The sequence below is a fragment of the Notolepis coatsorum genome (assembly GCF_963971535.1).
Source record: "Notolepis coatsorum genome assembly, chromosome: 5".
NCBI lineage: Eukaryota > Metazoa > Chordata > Actinopteri > Aulopiformes > Paralepididae > Notolepis > Notolepis coatsorum.
The window spans coordinates 106,140,791-106,157,664 of record NC_140169.1 but is presented as its reverse complement, the minus strand read 5'-3'; the positions used below and the strand labels follow the sequence as shown (position 1 = coordinate 106,157,664).

The 16,874-nt window shown below is 42.8% G+C and overlaps 1 protein-coding gene across 1 annotated transcript in view; it reads right to left on the bottom strand.

Annotated features, from left to right (window-relative positions):
- The window catches only part of ryr3 (ryanodine receptor 3), a gene marked incomplete at its 5' end in the record, with an annotated part of 238,000 nt that overhangs the window by 150,547 nt on the left and 70,579 nt on the right, over window positions 1-16,874 (bottom strand). The window contains one exon of the mRNA XM_084314212.1: window positions 4,229-4,333. Within this exon, the coding sequence (XP_084170338.1) occupies window positions 4,229-4,333 (105 nt within the window). The remainder of the gene's footprint in view (window positions 1-4,228; window positions 4,334-16,874) is intronic.

Below are 16,874 nucleotides of genomic sequence, written 5' to 3'. Positions count from 1 at the left end.
ATTGGCCCCCTAGTTTGCATGAGTAGCTGCGAAAAGATATACAGAGTCCTTATTGCAGGATCATGTAGAATGAGAACCATGTAGACTTAATCACTGAATGCGGTTGAGAGACTACCCAGTCCTCCTTTAATTAATGCATCTTTAAGAGCCATCTGTGCATTTAGAATGTGCATTAAGACACAGTAGTAACCTTTGTAGAAGCCCCCAGACAATGTATCCATCCTACATTTAGTAATGCAGGATATTCCAAACAAATATTCAACAATGCCGCAATCCTGTGCAAACTTCTACAATGGCTACACGTGTGGGGTGAGCCATGTCACCAGCCCATGTTATGTTATCATCGCTGGTCCTTTAGGATAAGATGGTCTGTCTCTGACATTATCATCACAAGTGTTACAATCAACACAGACCCTGTGGATCCACAAGGTCAACGATGAACATAACTACTGACTTCTACACAGACCTGGGTGTGCTGCTTTCTATGCAGGGGTTAATTTGTGAATAGGTGCACTCGGTAACATTTGTTCGATCGTTTGGAATGAGGACTGTGTGGACTCATGAAACAAAGCGCTCGCAACTCACTGTTGATGCTCCAAGGTGTTTTAATTGTGACAAAAAATAGCACAGATACAGCGTTTCGACCCTTCCGGTCTTTTTCAAGTAAATAGGCTTGAAATGTAATGGTCGAATCTATGCAGTCCTCACTTTTGTGGGCCTCGGATGACGACCATGCAGACTCGTTAATCGTATGTGGTTGATTCTCCACGGAAACCCTGTTCCAAACGATCCGACATCTTACTGAGTGCACTTTAACGATAAGGTAAAGTATCGCATTTCCCCAAGGCACATACAGTACAGTAGCAAACGTGTGTTTGACAATTCATGTGAACAGGAGGAATTCCCTCCCTGGTTCTATGGATGAGAGTCGTGTGCCGACTAATCAAATCAAACGACACGGGAAACGAACTCCACAGAGGTGCAGTGGCAAGGGCGGATCTGACCATCTGACAGGGAAGGGTAGCAGACCTCGCCGTCGCCGGAGATGGATACTTACCTCCTCTAATACAGGGGTTCCCAAAGTGGGGGTCGCGACCCGCCGTGGGGGGGGGGGTCGCCAGATGATTTACATTTTTATTATTTTTAAAGATTTCCAATTATCTTTTTTTTTTATATTACATTTTTTTTTTTTTTTTTTTTTTTTATGCAGTCATGTCATCACAAACACTGGCATTTAAAGGGTACAAATAAAACAATTCCTGCACCATAATTTCTTGTGGGGGACCCCCAGACCCCCTGCTTAAAAAGTGGCCTGACTGGGGCTATATTTTGCACTATATTTCCTGGCCTGAATGATTTCCCCAGTCCGGCCCTGGTTAAAAGCCTCCAATGCTTATTAATGTGTGTGCGTTTGAACGTTTGCATGTTTCAACCATACATTTCCATTTATAAATTAAAAGAAAAATATATATATAATTTACATTTATTTTAATTAAAAAAAAAATTATACCTCCTATAATAGTGGGGGTCGCGGCTCTCTGACACTGTTATTTCGGGGGTCGCGGCCTGAAAACTTTGGGAACCCCTGCTCTAATAAACATGCCAACGGAGGTCGGGCCGAGAGGGCCACGGCTCCCGATTACTACTACATGTAAATCAGGTGAGCAGGGAGGAGGGATGGGAGGAGGGATGGGAGGAGGGGGCTCCGGGTGGTGCACTATAGAAGAGCAAACGCAATCACAGGCCATAGTAGGGGACTTTCATTATCAGAGCCATCCTCTTCTTTATGCATGGGAGGAAGGCGCTACAGAGAGAATGGGGGATTCGCGTCATTCACCTTAGAGTCCATCATAAAATTCATAATGACTCCTGAGTCCCGTTTTAACGTTTTGGCACCGTTGTTTTCTTAAATGGGCACTTCACCAAAATAAACAATGCTGATTTGTTTTGCACATAATCTCACACACATCCAAAAACTCTAAACCGCTTTGCACGCATTCATTTAGTTTGACAGACCTGGGTGTGCTGCTTTCTATGCAGGGGTTCATTTGTCCAAATTTAATAGGTGCACTTTTGTTCGATCATTTGGAATGAGGACTGTGTGCACTCAACCATGTACTATTACATGGAATAGGTTGACATGTTGGCACCATCAGGCCATCAGGATCAACCCATCCATCTACACTCATTGCACACACATCCACATGCACACACCCACCTTAACACTCACTTTAGACAATTTAAACACTTTAACACTACATCATATTTATCTATTTATTAAAAAGATTTGCACTACATCCATACCATCCATTTTTACTTCATTGTACTTAGGTTGTACTTACTGTAGGCTGTACTTTAGTTTGTATATTGTATAATGTAATATTATTGCAGTGTTGGGACTTATTCCTCTTTTACACTTTTTTTACTGTATTAAACACATTCTCGGGGGCTCATACAGAACCAAGCATTTCACTGTAATGTACATGTACTTTATACGTGACAAATAAAAGCAAACTTGAAACTTGAACTTGACAGTTATTGAGAGTAAATTTGTGTGAATATGGCCACAAGTGATGTCATCTGGGACATTGAATCCTTGTGTTGTGTTAATTACAGCTCCATGAAATGCTGAGGTTGCAGTCCCTATAAAACAAGGTATTGCTATCGGGCGGCCGGGTAGCGCAGCGGACTAAGTGTCTGTCTACCACCACAGACAGTGGGATCGAATCCAGCTGTGGTGCTTCCGGCTTGGCCGACCGTCCATACTAACACAATTGGCAGTGTTAGCGGGTGGGAAAACCCGGCGAGGGTGGGTCCTGGTCGTTGTAAACAGCGACTCCTACAGTTCGGTCGGGGCGCCTGCACAGCAAGGGAAGATCTAGGAGAGGTAGTGTGACCTTCCACACGTTACACTCTCCCAGTGAGAGTCCGCGCTGCCAGGTGAAAAGAAGCGGTGGGCTGGGTACACATGTGTCGGAGGAAGCATGTGATAGCCTCCGCCCTCCCGGACCGACTGTAGGGGGTAGAGTGCGCAACGACCAGGAAGAGGATTGGGAATTGCCATAACGACTAACATTGGGATGGGAGAAAAACGGAAAAAGAAGGGGGGGGAAAGATAATAATAATAATAATAATAAAAAAAATAAAAATAAAGTATTGCTATATAACAATATAATAATAATAATATAAGGATTCAATGTCCCTGATGACATCACCAATGGCCATTCAGTGAAGTGCCCCTTTATGATGAGCAGATTCACTTACATGCTGTATACCAAAGTCAGGTAATCATGAATATTCGATTGCAATAGTAGTGTATCCTGTCTGTTGTTTTTTATTACTTTGGTTGTTGTCATAATGGTAATGCTAAGTCTTGGAAATGTCTATTAGACCTACGGTGTTCTGAGGCCATGAGATCGGAGATATCTGATTGGCCCTTTTGGGGGCAATGCAAGGATGACCAGGAGTTCTCTCTTCTGTCTGGCTGAGGTTGTGGCTGGAGGTCAACAGAAGTGTCTTCTGTTCCACATTCCCCTGATGGGTTATTGAGCGGCTAATAAAACCTGGAGAGTTATATACTGAAGTTACAGAGTCCATAGTTCTTCATTCTTTATAGAGAGGTTTTAATGCAGTGACCGGGAGCTTCTTTCCCGTAGCTTTGAACATTGTATTACATCTGTGATCTTACCACCTCATTGCATCAATGAAGCAATATGACAAGGAATGTGAAGGGAGTGAATGACAGAAAATGAAATGAGATTGTGTTTTTTTTTTATCGTATCGCAATGCCTCCCCACTGTTTTACAATTCTTGGTATCATAATATCTGCGTTTGTTGGCTCTCCTGTTTGATCTTCCTCAGGGTATTGGAATATAACATGGAATAAAATAGAATATAAAATATAACTTCATGGAGGAAGCTGGTTACTTTAAGTCTCCTCCCACAAGCCTCCCTCTCTCTTAGCAGAGGTAGAAATATGACAAGGACATTTTGTAGGAGGGCATTGCTGTAATACTGCAGTGTGTGTGTGTGTGTGTGTGTGTGTGTGTGTGTGTGTGTGTGTGTGTGTGTGTGTGTGTGTGTGTGTGTGTGTGTGTGTGTGTGTGTGTGTGTGTGTGTGTGTGTGTGTGTGTGTGTGTGTGTGTGTGTGTGTGTGTGTGTGTGTGTGTGTGTGTGTGTGTGGGGGGGGGGGGGGGGGGGGGGGGACGACAGTGCTAACAGGACTCACCCCTTCAGCGCTCTGCGAGGTGTTTGCCAGCATCTCCTGCAGGGCTCGCACCGACAGAGCCTGCTCCAACACAAAGTTACAGATGCACAGGTCCGGAGGAACATACTGCAGAAAGGGGAGGAGAGCGAGAGAGAGAGAGAGAGAGAGAGAGAGAGAGAGAGAGAGAGAGAGAGAGAGAGAGAAACATTCAACGATAAGTTGCTCCAGGAGGAGAGATTCTATACTCCAGTGGGGGAAATCCAGTGAATAAAAGGACATTATATCATCACAGCCAAATCCACAGAGCTGTAATGTTGTGCAAGAATGTAACGGTGCGAATACGGTCGACCACTGCCGTCTTGGAGTCCATGTCTGCATACCTTGACTTAAAAAAAAGAAAGAATGGACAGAATACATCACATGGACACACACACAAATTGACAAACACAAGGTTGGGGAAGGGTGCATTTAGCGGGGGTGGGGAGTAGGCAACAAGTATGCTAGCTATCTTGTCTTTTACAGGAACACAAACACTGTGGGAAATTAGCTTACTGTCTTCTCCAGAGTCAGAAAAGAAGATAGATACCAATTTCCTCTCTGCGTTCAGTAGAAAGCTATCCGGCTGCAAGCTAGCACAAATGAATGGAAGCGGATATGGATCAACTATAGCCAGGCTTAAAACTCTGGGAGACATGCGGCTCTTCAGCCACTCTGCTGTGGCTCCCTGTTGCTTCAGCCTCTTAACGTTACGTCACGTTCGCGGCACTTTGCGCTCGTCTGCCGGCTCCGGGCTGCATTTTTCGTGTGTGTATAATAATATATAATAATAATAATAATAATAGTAATAATAATAATAATAATAATAATAATAATAATAATAATAATAATAATAATAATAATAATAATAATAATAATAATAATAATAATAATAATAATAATAATAATAATAATAATAATAATAATAATAATAATAATAATAATAATAATAATAATAATAATAATAATAATAATAATAATAATAATAATAATAATAATAATATATTTTATTTGTAATGCGCTTTATAATTGTGGAGCAAATCTCAAAGCACTACATTTTAAAAGAACATAAAAACTAGCAAGAGTAAAAGAAGAAAGAAGAAAAAATAGGCAAGACTAAAGTTAGCAAGGAGTCAAAGGAACGCTAAAACTAGTAACAGAGTAAGAGAAACATAGAATAAATAAAACTGGTAAAATAACATAAAATGTGTGGAGCAAGATTTTTTTTATAAAAATCAGCAAAAGGCTCTATTAAAAAGATGAGTTTTTAGGCCCCTCTTGAAAGCATCCACAGTCTCAGGTGGTCAGGGAGAGCATTCCACAGACTGGGAGCGTAAGAGCAAAAAGCCTGATCTCCCATAGTGCAGAGTTTGGTCCTTGGGCGCTGGAGAAGGTTTGCCTGGCCAGAGCGGAGATGTCGTGAGGAGGAGTGAGGGGTGATGAGTCATGTGTGTACAGTGAATACAGCAGGGGGCTGAGAACACAGCCCTGGGGGGGCCCGATGCTCAGGGAGATTGAGCTGGAGGTGTGTCCACCCACCCTGACCGCCTGGGGCCTGTCGGTCAGAAAGTCCAGGATCAGCGCTCAGGGCGGAGTTCAGACCCAGATCAATCAGTTTGTCAACCAGTCTGGTGGGGACTATGGTGTTGAAAGCTGAACTATAGTCAATGAACAGCAATCTCACATATACCCCCTTCTGACTGTCAAGGTGAGAGAGGGTGTTGTGCAGTACTTAGGAGACCGCGTCGTCAGTGGACCTGTTTGTCCTGTATGCAAACTGCAATGGGTCAATGTTACTGGGGAGGGAGGCACAGATGTAATCCTTGACCAGCCTCTCAAAGCATTTCATGACCACCGGTCTGTAGTCATTTAAGCCTGCTGGGGAGGAGTTTTTTGGCACAGGGATTATAGTGGACACTTTGAAGCAGGCAGGGACCACGGACTCGGCCAGGGATAGGTTGAATATAGTGGTGAACACTGGGGCCAGCTGATTGGCACAGGACTTTAGTATTCGTCCTGTTATCCCATCTGGGCCTGCAGCTTTCCCAGCGTTCACCCCCAAGAATGCTCTCCTCACGCTGTGTTTCGTCAATGAGAGAGTGTGCTCCTCCCCTCCGTGACAACCGGCGCCAGTGCCGCCACTGTTCACCCAGAATCTCACATAAAAGGAGTTAAGATCGTTCGCAAGGGAGGCATCGGCACTCCCGATTGAGGAGGGGCTGACCTTATAGTCAGTTATCGTTCGTAGTTCCTGCCATAAGCCTCCTGTGTCATTTTGGGCCATCTGTGCCTCCATCTTGTTCGCATATCTATTTTTTGCAGCTATCACTTCTTTGCGCAACCTGTAAGCTGTTGCCTTATACTCGTCCACATTTCCAGATGCACGGGCAGAGTTGTAAGCAGCGGTGCGAGCATTCAGGGCAACACGGATTGAGTAGGCAACCCCGCGGTTTATGGTTTGGAAAAACCTGAACCTTCTTCGTGGGTCAGGTTGGGTGAGGTCAGGTCGGGTCATGTCTATTACTGCAATGTGCATACAGTACTGTGCTTGCATAGCACAAGCATGACCCCTACTCTCACATAAACTGAAGATACACGCAACAAAACTACACACAAACACTAAGAAACACAGACACACAACAAATGTAAAATCCACAATACACTCAATATTTTGCTAAATTAATTTGGAAACCAAAAGCTCTGATCTGAAAGATGAGACAGTAGGTCAAACCACTACACTAATCTGATTATAGATAGGACTGATGACGGACTAGAGAGGATAGAGAGGGTCATTTACAGCAGCTATCTAAAAGTATGGAGCCCTTGGCGTTGGCATGACGAAGCTCATATTTATTTAGGTTGTCTAATAATCCTTACTCCTCAACCCTCTCTGTTACCTCTCCACTCTAACTGGTCTATTCTCTTTGAGGAAGCTTTACTTTAGTTATCTCTCCATGTCTTCTATTAAAAATGTAATATGCTATTTTAATGATTCCAGAAATACATATTAATAGCCTCTATTAACCTCTTCCACCCGTGCGGTCCATCGGCGGACCGCAAATGACAACACGTCATAAATCAATCTGTCTACTCTAGACTGTCTGACAAAAGTATCGTTTTATTTTTCAACCGTATTCAAGTATAAACATCATAACCATGTCAGCAGCAGTTATAATGTATATTATCATCAATACGTTAGTTTACCAATAGGTTAAAGTGTTATTAGATAGATTTTCGTTTTCGTTTTTCTATTGTTTTGGTCGCGAAAGTCGACCATTTTGGAGAAATTAAACGTCGGGAATTGCAGTTTCAGCCATTTTGAAGAGGACACCGAGAGCTTTCGATGAGCGTAGGAATTTTTCCGAACGACACTTCCCAAAGGCCTCTATGGGGCTTCAGGCAAATTACTTCTGTATGAATTTTTTTAATATCTCTTATTACTCGGGATAATAAACCACAAAACCTAACGTTATTGGCATATATGGGAGTGCAGTTTGTTTGTCTCCCCTATTTCTAGCATGTAGCAACAATCAGATTTGAAATTTGTTTCAAATGGTGGCACCCTGACAAAAAAATAAAAGCTACTGTACATACAGTAGATTGCATTATCTGTTCTTATGCACACCTGGTGATACTAAATCCAAATTGAACTCGGGCATTCGAAATATAAGATTTGGCACAATCCATAAATGTGCAAATTGGCTATAATAAGGTAATTTATAAGCCTGCTATTCTATATTCTATAATAATATTTCAAATTGCATTGGTCCGGATGGGATAATTCAGTACTGTATCTACAAAACCTTCTGTTTAATCATCTTCCCTTTATTAATTTCCTTCGATTTTTTTGTACACATGATCTCAAGAAGGTAGTGAACGAGATCAGTGGCAGTTTTTCATGTCTGGTAATTTTAGCATGGTGTTAGCAAGCATTCACTGAGGTCCATAGATGTCCCTATATACCAAGAATATGCAAATTACCTTGTAGAAGTGGAGCAATATTCCATTTACTTAGGTATGTATTTTAGGCGGATTTTCAGAAAATAGGGCTCCAGGCTTAAGAGGTTAATAAATGATTTGTAGCCTTATGAAGTGACGAAGATGATTTCGCACATAGATCAACCTGTTTACTGAGATCTTAAACATTTATTTTGTTTATGACTGTTACTATAGATGGCACTGTTGATAAACATTAGACTGCAGCTATGGTCGTGTAAACAAACAACATGAATGCAGACAAACAAACTGCAATGAGGGTATTCATGTTATTTATGTATCTTTGTTTAAGCCTATTTAAGCACTACTGTTGTTTTATCTAACTGATTGAATGTTTTGCTATGATTATATAAATAAAACTATTATCATTATTAATATTTGAACCATCATGTGTGTGTCTTTCTCCTTCTATCTTGACTTTCACCATCACACCTCATACTAACATCTGTCTCTACACTGACACATGGAGTCCCTTACAGCTCCTTCCACATTTTAGGCAGAACCATATCTGATCATGGCACGCCTGGGACAAGGGATGATTTAAGGTGCAGGCGCCCTCCCTGGTAGCACAGCCAATTTGACCCCTGTACCCCCCGGTGAGAGAGAGAGAGAGAGAGAGAGAGAGAGAGAGAGAGAGAGAGAGAGAGAGAGAGAGAGAGAGAGAGAGAGAGAGAGAGAGAGAGAGAGAGAGAGAGAGAGAGAGAGAGAGAGAGAGAGAGGAGGAGAGAAGAGAGAGAGAGAGAGAGAGAGAGAGAGAGAGAGAGAGGAGAGAGAGAGAGAGAGAGAGAGAGAGAGAGAGAGAGCGAGAGAGAGAGAGAGAGAGAGAGAGAGAGAGAGAGAGAGAGAGAGAGAGAGAGAGAGAGGAGGAGAGAGAGAGAGAGAGAGAGAGAGGAGAGAGAGAGAGAGAGAGAGAGAGAGAGAGAGAGAGAGAGAGAGAGAGAGAGAGTGAGAGAGAGAGAGGGAGAGAGAGAGAGAGAGAGAGAGAGAGGAGAGAGAGAGAGAGAGAGAGGGAGAGAGAGCGAGAGACTCTTACACACTATCACACTATTAAACACTATCACACTAGATAGATAGATGTATAGATAGATAGATAGATAGATAGATAGATAGATAGATAGATAGATAGATAGATAGATATAGATAGATAGATAGATAGATAGATAGATAGATAGATAGATAGATAGATAGATAGATAGAGATAGATAGATAGATAGAGATAGATAGATAGATAGATAGATAGATAGATAGATAGATAGATAGATAGATAGATAGATAGATAGATAGATAGATAGATAGATAGATAGATAGATAGATAGATAGATCTATAGATCTATAGATCTATAGATCTATAGATCAGACAAGTAAACAGACAACTATAATACCAACAATAACAGCACCAACAACAACAACAGAACAGCTCAACATATTATAGACCTATTTACAACATATTATTAGTGCTCTACATATCATATATACATAAGGTGCAGCAAACTCACACACAGACGTTCAGTTATTTCTGTTTCACAGTTTGTTCAGCAATGCAGCATTAGGCACGAATGATCTGCAAGCCTGGCTGGTTGGGAGGGATGGCCCCCTATACCTCATACACTAAATAGGGGATGTGATACATCTCTAAGGATCGCTTTCCCTTTCCTTACCACTTGGGACACATGGGGCATCGTCATGCAATCTGGCTGTTATATTACTGGACATAATTGACTATCGTATGCACTGCAAGTTGCTTTTTATTTAGCTCCATTTGGGAAGAATGAGTCAATGAGATGAGGGTGATTCTGCAGGGGTGGAAATGAGGTTGTTTAATCCTCTGCTTGGTTGGTCCTCTGGTTATTGTATTCAGATAATACTCATCTATCAATGAAGCGATTTATAGTGCAGCCCCAGTCCGTCTGTATAGCGGGTAAATAAAACGAGTGTGAAGCTGTGAAGCAGGGGGGAGGGGCCACAAGGCGATAATGAGGATGGCACTCTGTAACTCAACACAAACATGCAATGGGAAGCTCTGCCACCACTGTGTGTGTGCGTGTGTGCGTGCGCGCCTGTGTTAGTGCATGTGCGAGCGGGGTTAGAGCAGACAGCTATATCTCAAACTGTCTACTGAGTCTTTCATTACTCTATTTCCAGAATGTATAGACTAGGAACAGACGTGCCCAGGGAGGTGACAAAAAAAACAAAGTAAGGAACACAGAGTGAAGTGAAGACACGGGCCCCCCCCCCCCCCCCCGCCCAACCCCCAGTTCTCGACTTATTAATGAGGCGATATTGCGGCGCATATGACAAAACCTGATCCAGGGTCAGCGGGGCCATGGGGGGTATTTCAAGTTTGACTTGTAGACAGAGGCCCTGCCGTGACACGACTCAGCCACGCCCGCGGTGGGGTGCGACCTTATAGGACGAGAAACCTGCAGCTCACCTGGCGTGAATTATTCATGTTAAAGTCACCAATTATCATACTCCCTCCAGGGGAGGCTGGCTGTACATTATGTTCTCCACCGCCTAGGAACAGGAGGGATTTCCTTACTGGTCACACCGACCTTTAAAGTGGGGCTTTTTCTTATCCACTGCAGAGAGCTCTAATTGGCACCAGAAATATAGGCTTCAAGATTCAACAACTAGCCTTATTTTCCACATTTACAACACGCTTGGGACTGACTGTGCTGTTCTGGTGTCGTCCTAGACGGATTTGTGTGCTACAGAAACACATAATTCCCATTCAATCGTATTATTACACAACCTGAGGAATTAGAAATAACCTTGGATCCAGCTAGACCCTTGGCCCGTGGGCATGTATCACAGACCACACGGCTCACTACTGTGACCCAGCAAACACAAAACAGGAAATGTAATAAAAAAATATTGCTTCTTTAGCAAGCTGAATCAAGCTGAACTAGAGAAAACCCTGCCAACAGCGACACATGAAACAGGTGGCACAGGCGTCTCTGCCAGCAGCCGGCGGCGTGGCGCCAAGCTTATGCAGAGGCTGGAAACAAGGTGTCAACACCTGAGATCAGTGCTTCAGATGACCATCTCTCACCTGATGCCAAACGACAGCCCTCATCTACACCCCTCGCTGACCCCTCACGCACTACATTTACATTTACATTCAGTCATTTAGCTGACGCTTTTATCCAAAGTGACTTACAAGTTCTGTACGACAAGCCATCAGGAAGGGCACAACTCTATCAGCTGAGCAACAATGTTCATCAAGTGTTGAGTGCTACAGTGTAGGTTAGTTTATTAGGACAAGTGCATGACAGTACGGTTAGTTAGGGTTAGATATTTAAAAAAAAAATATTATTCAGATAATGGTTGAAGAAGTGCGTCTTTAGTCGACGGCGAAAAATTGCATGCACTAATGCATGAGAACATTCACACACATTCACTCACTCACTCATTCATTCATTCATTCATTCATTCATTCATTCATTCATTCATTCATTCATTCATTCATTCATTCATTCACTCACTCACTCACTCACTCACTCACTCAACTCACTCACTCACTCACTCACTCACTCACTCACTCACTCACACTCACACACACACACTCACACTCACACTCACACACACACACACACACACACACACACACACACACACACACACACACACACACACACACACACACACACACACACACACACACACACACACACACACACACACACACACACACACACACACACACACACACACACACACACACACACGCACACTCCCCTCCATGTCATAAGAGCCAAGGTGAGAGGGAGGTATAGCTGAAGGCTCCATGGAGCTGCTCAACAGGTGTCGCCCTCCGTCTGAGGGGTGCGTTTTGGTTAAGTGCAAATGTGTCCTCAGACAGAGGGTGGATGCACGTCCCCTAGCCTTCCCCTAGCCTTTAACCCGTTCACTAACACACTACAGAAGGTTAACCCTTTCACGACCACACTACATAAAGTTAACCCTTTCACTGCCACACTACAGAAGATTAAAAGGGCACTTCACCGAAAATCTGACACATATCCCTGAGCTCTAAACTCAGCTTTTGCACGTTTGGACACTTTAATTTAGTTAATGAGAGTTAATGAAGTTGGATACTGTATGGCCTCCAGTGATGTCACACTGAATCCGCAGGTTGTGTGAATGGCAGGCATAAAGCGTTTTTTAAAGGCAGCTAAAACAAGCACTTATGGACACATATAAGAGAGAGGAGCTTGAGCAGTAATGTGACTGCCTAATATTATATTTCTTCTCATTTGGATATTTGTATATATACAATTTTTTACTTTTATAAAAGAAAATCATTATTTGTTATATTATTTGTATTTGTATTATATTATAATGTAAAATATTGTAAGGAAGGGGCTTGATATGTTTCTTTACTTCTCCAACACTGAACTGTATGGAAATAGTCTTTGACTATTTATCTTTTTTATTTTAATTTATTTGACTTGTTTTATGTTTCTATGTTCGAGACAAATAAAAAATCAATCAACATTTTTTTTTCATTCAAGTGTCTCCAATAGTCCACAGAGTAGCAGAGCATTATTATTCCTCGGTCAGAGGCAGCCCGGCTGTAACGTGGATGCCTTCTAGTCGTTACCGTCCTCTCTTTGGCAACACTAAGGTCAGTACCGCACCGGCAACTGACTAATATTGGCTCAGCTAGCGACACCCCGGCAATGTGGCGCTCAGCATTTTCTTCATTAGCAGCATGATGTGAGATTTGTAAGTTTCCCTCGGTTTCTTGCTCCTCCTGTCTTTAGCAGCACATACTGTACCACTGTCCGCCATTATAGCTCAGTGAAATTATGTAGATCTATCCATATATAAATTTTTTCATCTAAATCAGTTAATTGATCTGTAATTAACACAACACAAGGATGCATTGACCTCTAAAGATTATGTTAGTGGTCTAGTGATGCCGGCTCTAATGAATTATTCCTACAGTTCATAGGTTTGAACTTTTAAGGTACAACTTATGAGATACTTTGTACGCAAAAGCTTTTCCTTCAAAGTAACTAGTAACTGCAGGGTTCAGATATGTAGTTGAGTAAGAAGTATGGTATTCCTTTGAAATGTAGTGGAGTAACAGTATACAGTTCCTTAGAATACAAACACACAAGTAAGTACAAACAAGTACAAGTGCAAGCACCTCAAAAGTGTATTACATGGGCGGCTGGGTGGCGCAGCGGACTAAGCGCTCGTCACCAACGCAAGAGACACTGGTATAGAAGTGGTGGGCTGGGTACTGGGAGGAACCATGTGATAGTCTCCGCCCTTCCAGACCGACGGTAGGGGGTAGAGTGCGCAACGACCAGGAAGGGGATTGGAAATTGACATAACGACTAACATTGGGACGGGAGAAAAGCGGAAAAAGGGGGGAAAAGATAATAAAAAATAATAAAAAATAAAGTGTATTACATACAGTACTTGAGTAAAATACATTGTGTCTTTTTGACAACCATACTAACAACAAGACAAACAATGCCTTCAACTGTGTATCCTCTGTGACCTGCATTCTAAATAACGTCCTCAACCACAGGGCATACTGTATATCACCTCATACTGATATCGTACTGTATATCAGAGAGGCGGATGGGGATGTGCAGGAGGACAGGTGGCTCCTAACACAATAAATCACAACCGTCACCTTGATTTACAATCCATAAGCAGATCTATATCGTAATCACTGGCAAGAAGGTGGGACGACGGCCAAGAAAGGGGAAGTTGTATTACGGTTTCAAGGGAGTTCAAGTTTGGTGCCACGTCATTAGGACTGTGTTATTTATCATGCGCAGAAGAATACATTTAGGGGGAATGAGGATGGATCACAATTACACAGGGATCCAAAGATCCCGTTCGGGGTAGAAAGGAACCCAACCTGAGCACGACATAAGAGCAAAATGGTCGCTGTGTGAATAATGGTCAACAGGTTCTTTGAATAGAAAAACAAACACAGACACATTGAGAGAATTGTTGGTATGATAATGGAGAGCTCTGCTGCTCTGACATTACTGCATTTTGTCATAATATGCAACGTCTTCCAAGCGCTTATTCACCATTCCAATTAAGGCCAGATAATACAAAACACTGCGAAAAGGAGGAAGTCCATCCACAAAACCACTTCATAAGCATTCGTATTGGGGTGAGAATGGAGACAGCCGAGTTGCAAAGAGTTAATTAAAAAGGTCTCCGCTGAATCAGAACTTATAATGAGTTAACTTCCTGCCGGCTGTAGTAAATACTTTGTATTAGTAGTGTAATGAGCTTCCAGCCTGAACCAGCTGGATGTCCCCTGAAACAATCACAGGAGGCTAAAAGGACAGCCGGACAGGTGGATAGACGGATGGATGAATTGGATGAACAGACAGACGGATGGACGGACAGGCGGACAAATGGGTGGACGGATGAGCAGGTGGACGGACAAATGGATGGGCGGACAGATGGACACAGGTATATAGACTGAGCTAAGATAAGATAAGATAATCCTTTATTGATCCCCTTGGGAAAATTCGGGTGTTGTGGTTGTGAAACTATTAGACCGTATCATTCCTGAAAATTCACTCGTGGGTTGAATGCACTAGTGTTAGAATTGAAAGAGTAACTAAATACATGGTCATTTTGCTGTCCTAGTGGTTGTTTCTTTTCACCCTGCCCTGCCCAATGTGTGAGTACTACCTCAATTTTCTTCCCTAGAAAGACTTTGCTAGTACCTACCTCACACATCACAGATTGGGGCAGAGTATGCAGCAGCAAAATGGATATGAAAAAACTACTATACTGTACCTCCATTTATTTGTTCATGTTCAACAAATGATTTGTTAAGACATTCATAAAACATCTATAAATCATTTGCAGATGCTATTGTGTGCCCTAATCTGAAGTGAAGCCTATTCATCATTAACAAATGTCTAATACAGTTTGTTGTGAAGGATCAGATTAAACCGAATATATATATTTATTTATGGATATATATTGAATAGTATTTGTATATCGTTTGATATCCCTTGTATATTCCTTGTACATATACACGGAATATTCCTTTAGTCTACTATAGCCCATAATAGTTCATTCTCTTATTGGACAAGGACCTGGCGCCAGGGACAAGCCCCTTGGAGCCAAGTTCAATGGTACCGACGAAACATGTCTCTACTAGCCCCGGCTCTGCGCAGGAATACGGCTACCGAAAGGAGAGTGGCACTATTTGTTCACCGTGCATATAAATAGGGCGCAAGTAAATGTAGAATTCCTCTTATCCCTTCGTCTTCTACCCAACTAAGTAACAGAACGTGAAGCCTCACCCCACGATACCGCGTGCGGTGTAGTATGGCCTGTTTGGCCTTAGAATAGCATTGAGACCTCGTGCGAATTAATAGCTGAATTGTCAGAGTTTGGCACCGTATTTCTATTAAGTAATAATAGTCTATTATGTATGGTGCATCGTGCGGTAGAGTTCTAAAGTGAGCAGCACCCCCATCGCTTCCTTGTGTTATCTAGAGTCTTAACCAGGTTGGGCAGACCACACGTGGTGCTTTCATCCGAGGAGTTCTAGGCGAGGACCGAGTGGACCTGTACATTGGATTACCTACCCGACGACTGCTGAGCCCTATGCGGCATGGAATATATATTTGCTTTGGTACTTTGATTTGTGGAGCGGATAATCGCCAACACCGGTGAGTGTTGGATTTACCCCGAGAGGAGTCAAGGTGAGCCGGCGCTCAGACCAGACTGAGGTCGCCTCGCTTCTTCTTCACTGTGGAGCTACAGCTACAGCTACAGCCTACAAGAGAGCCAAGGTGTATTCATCTGTGGATCAAGATTCTACTGCACTGTCTTCTGTACGTGAAGTCTCCCTAGACATCGTTGACCAGACGGGATACTGCCGACGGCTCTCCTACCCCCCCTACCGGCTTACAACCGGGAGGACCCCTACAGTATATCCAGCTATAATCATTAAGTGTGCCATCGTTATAATTCCCTAAGAGCCAGGTTGTATACTTGCTTCCTGCGTAACCGGAGATTGGACATTCAGTGTTGATTTGCCTACGAGTACTCATTTGCCTTACAAGAGCATTCAAATCATAAACGTAATAGTGAATGTTATATGTACCCTTTGCTATATATTAAATATTTGATTATTACCTTTGTGTGGACCTGGTTTCATGGTGGGAAAGTGTGCATCATATTTAGATATTGTGTACTCTATGGCCAGTAGTTAAAGTACATAAAGCGGTAGTGGTTTAATGATACCATACTTATCAATACAGTCAGGGAATTGTACCCCTCAGTTACAATTGGTCCTTCGAGCCGGATGGTACTTAGCGTAATATTAATATAGTGGTATTAATATTGAAATGGCCTATGATGAACACTCCACGAAACGGTCCTCCTAAAGTAGAACGCCCGCAGCGTAGACGACAGCCACCTCAGTACTTAGAGGATTACGCTGCCAGTATACTACCTAGCCTTCTACAAACGGTAAACGCGGTAAAAGTAGAAAGTAAAATTATGTCCGACCCTATCAACCAGGATACCCCGACCACAGAGGCCCTAGTGGGTTCTAATGTAACTGACCAAGCTCACGGTGGGGACCAGGAGGGAACTGACACGACTTTACCCCCCGCCAAGACCG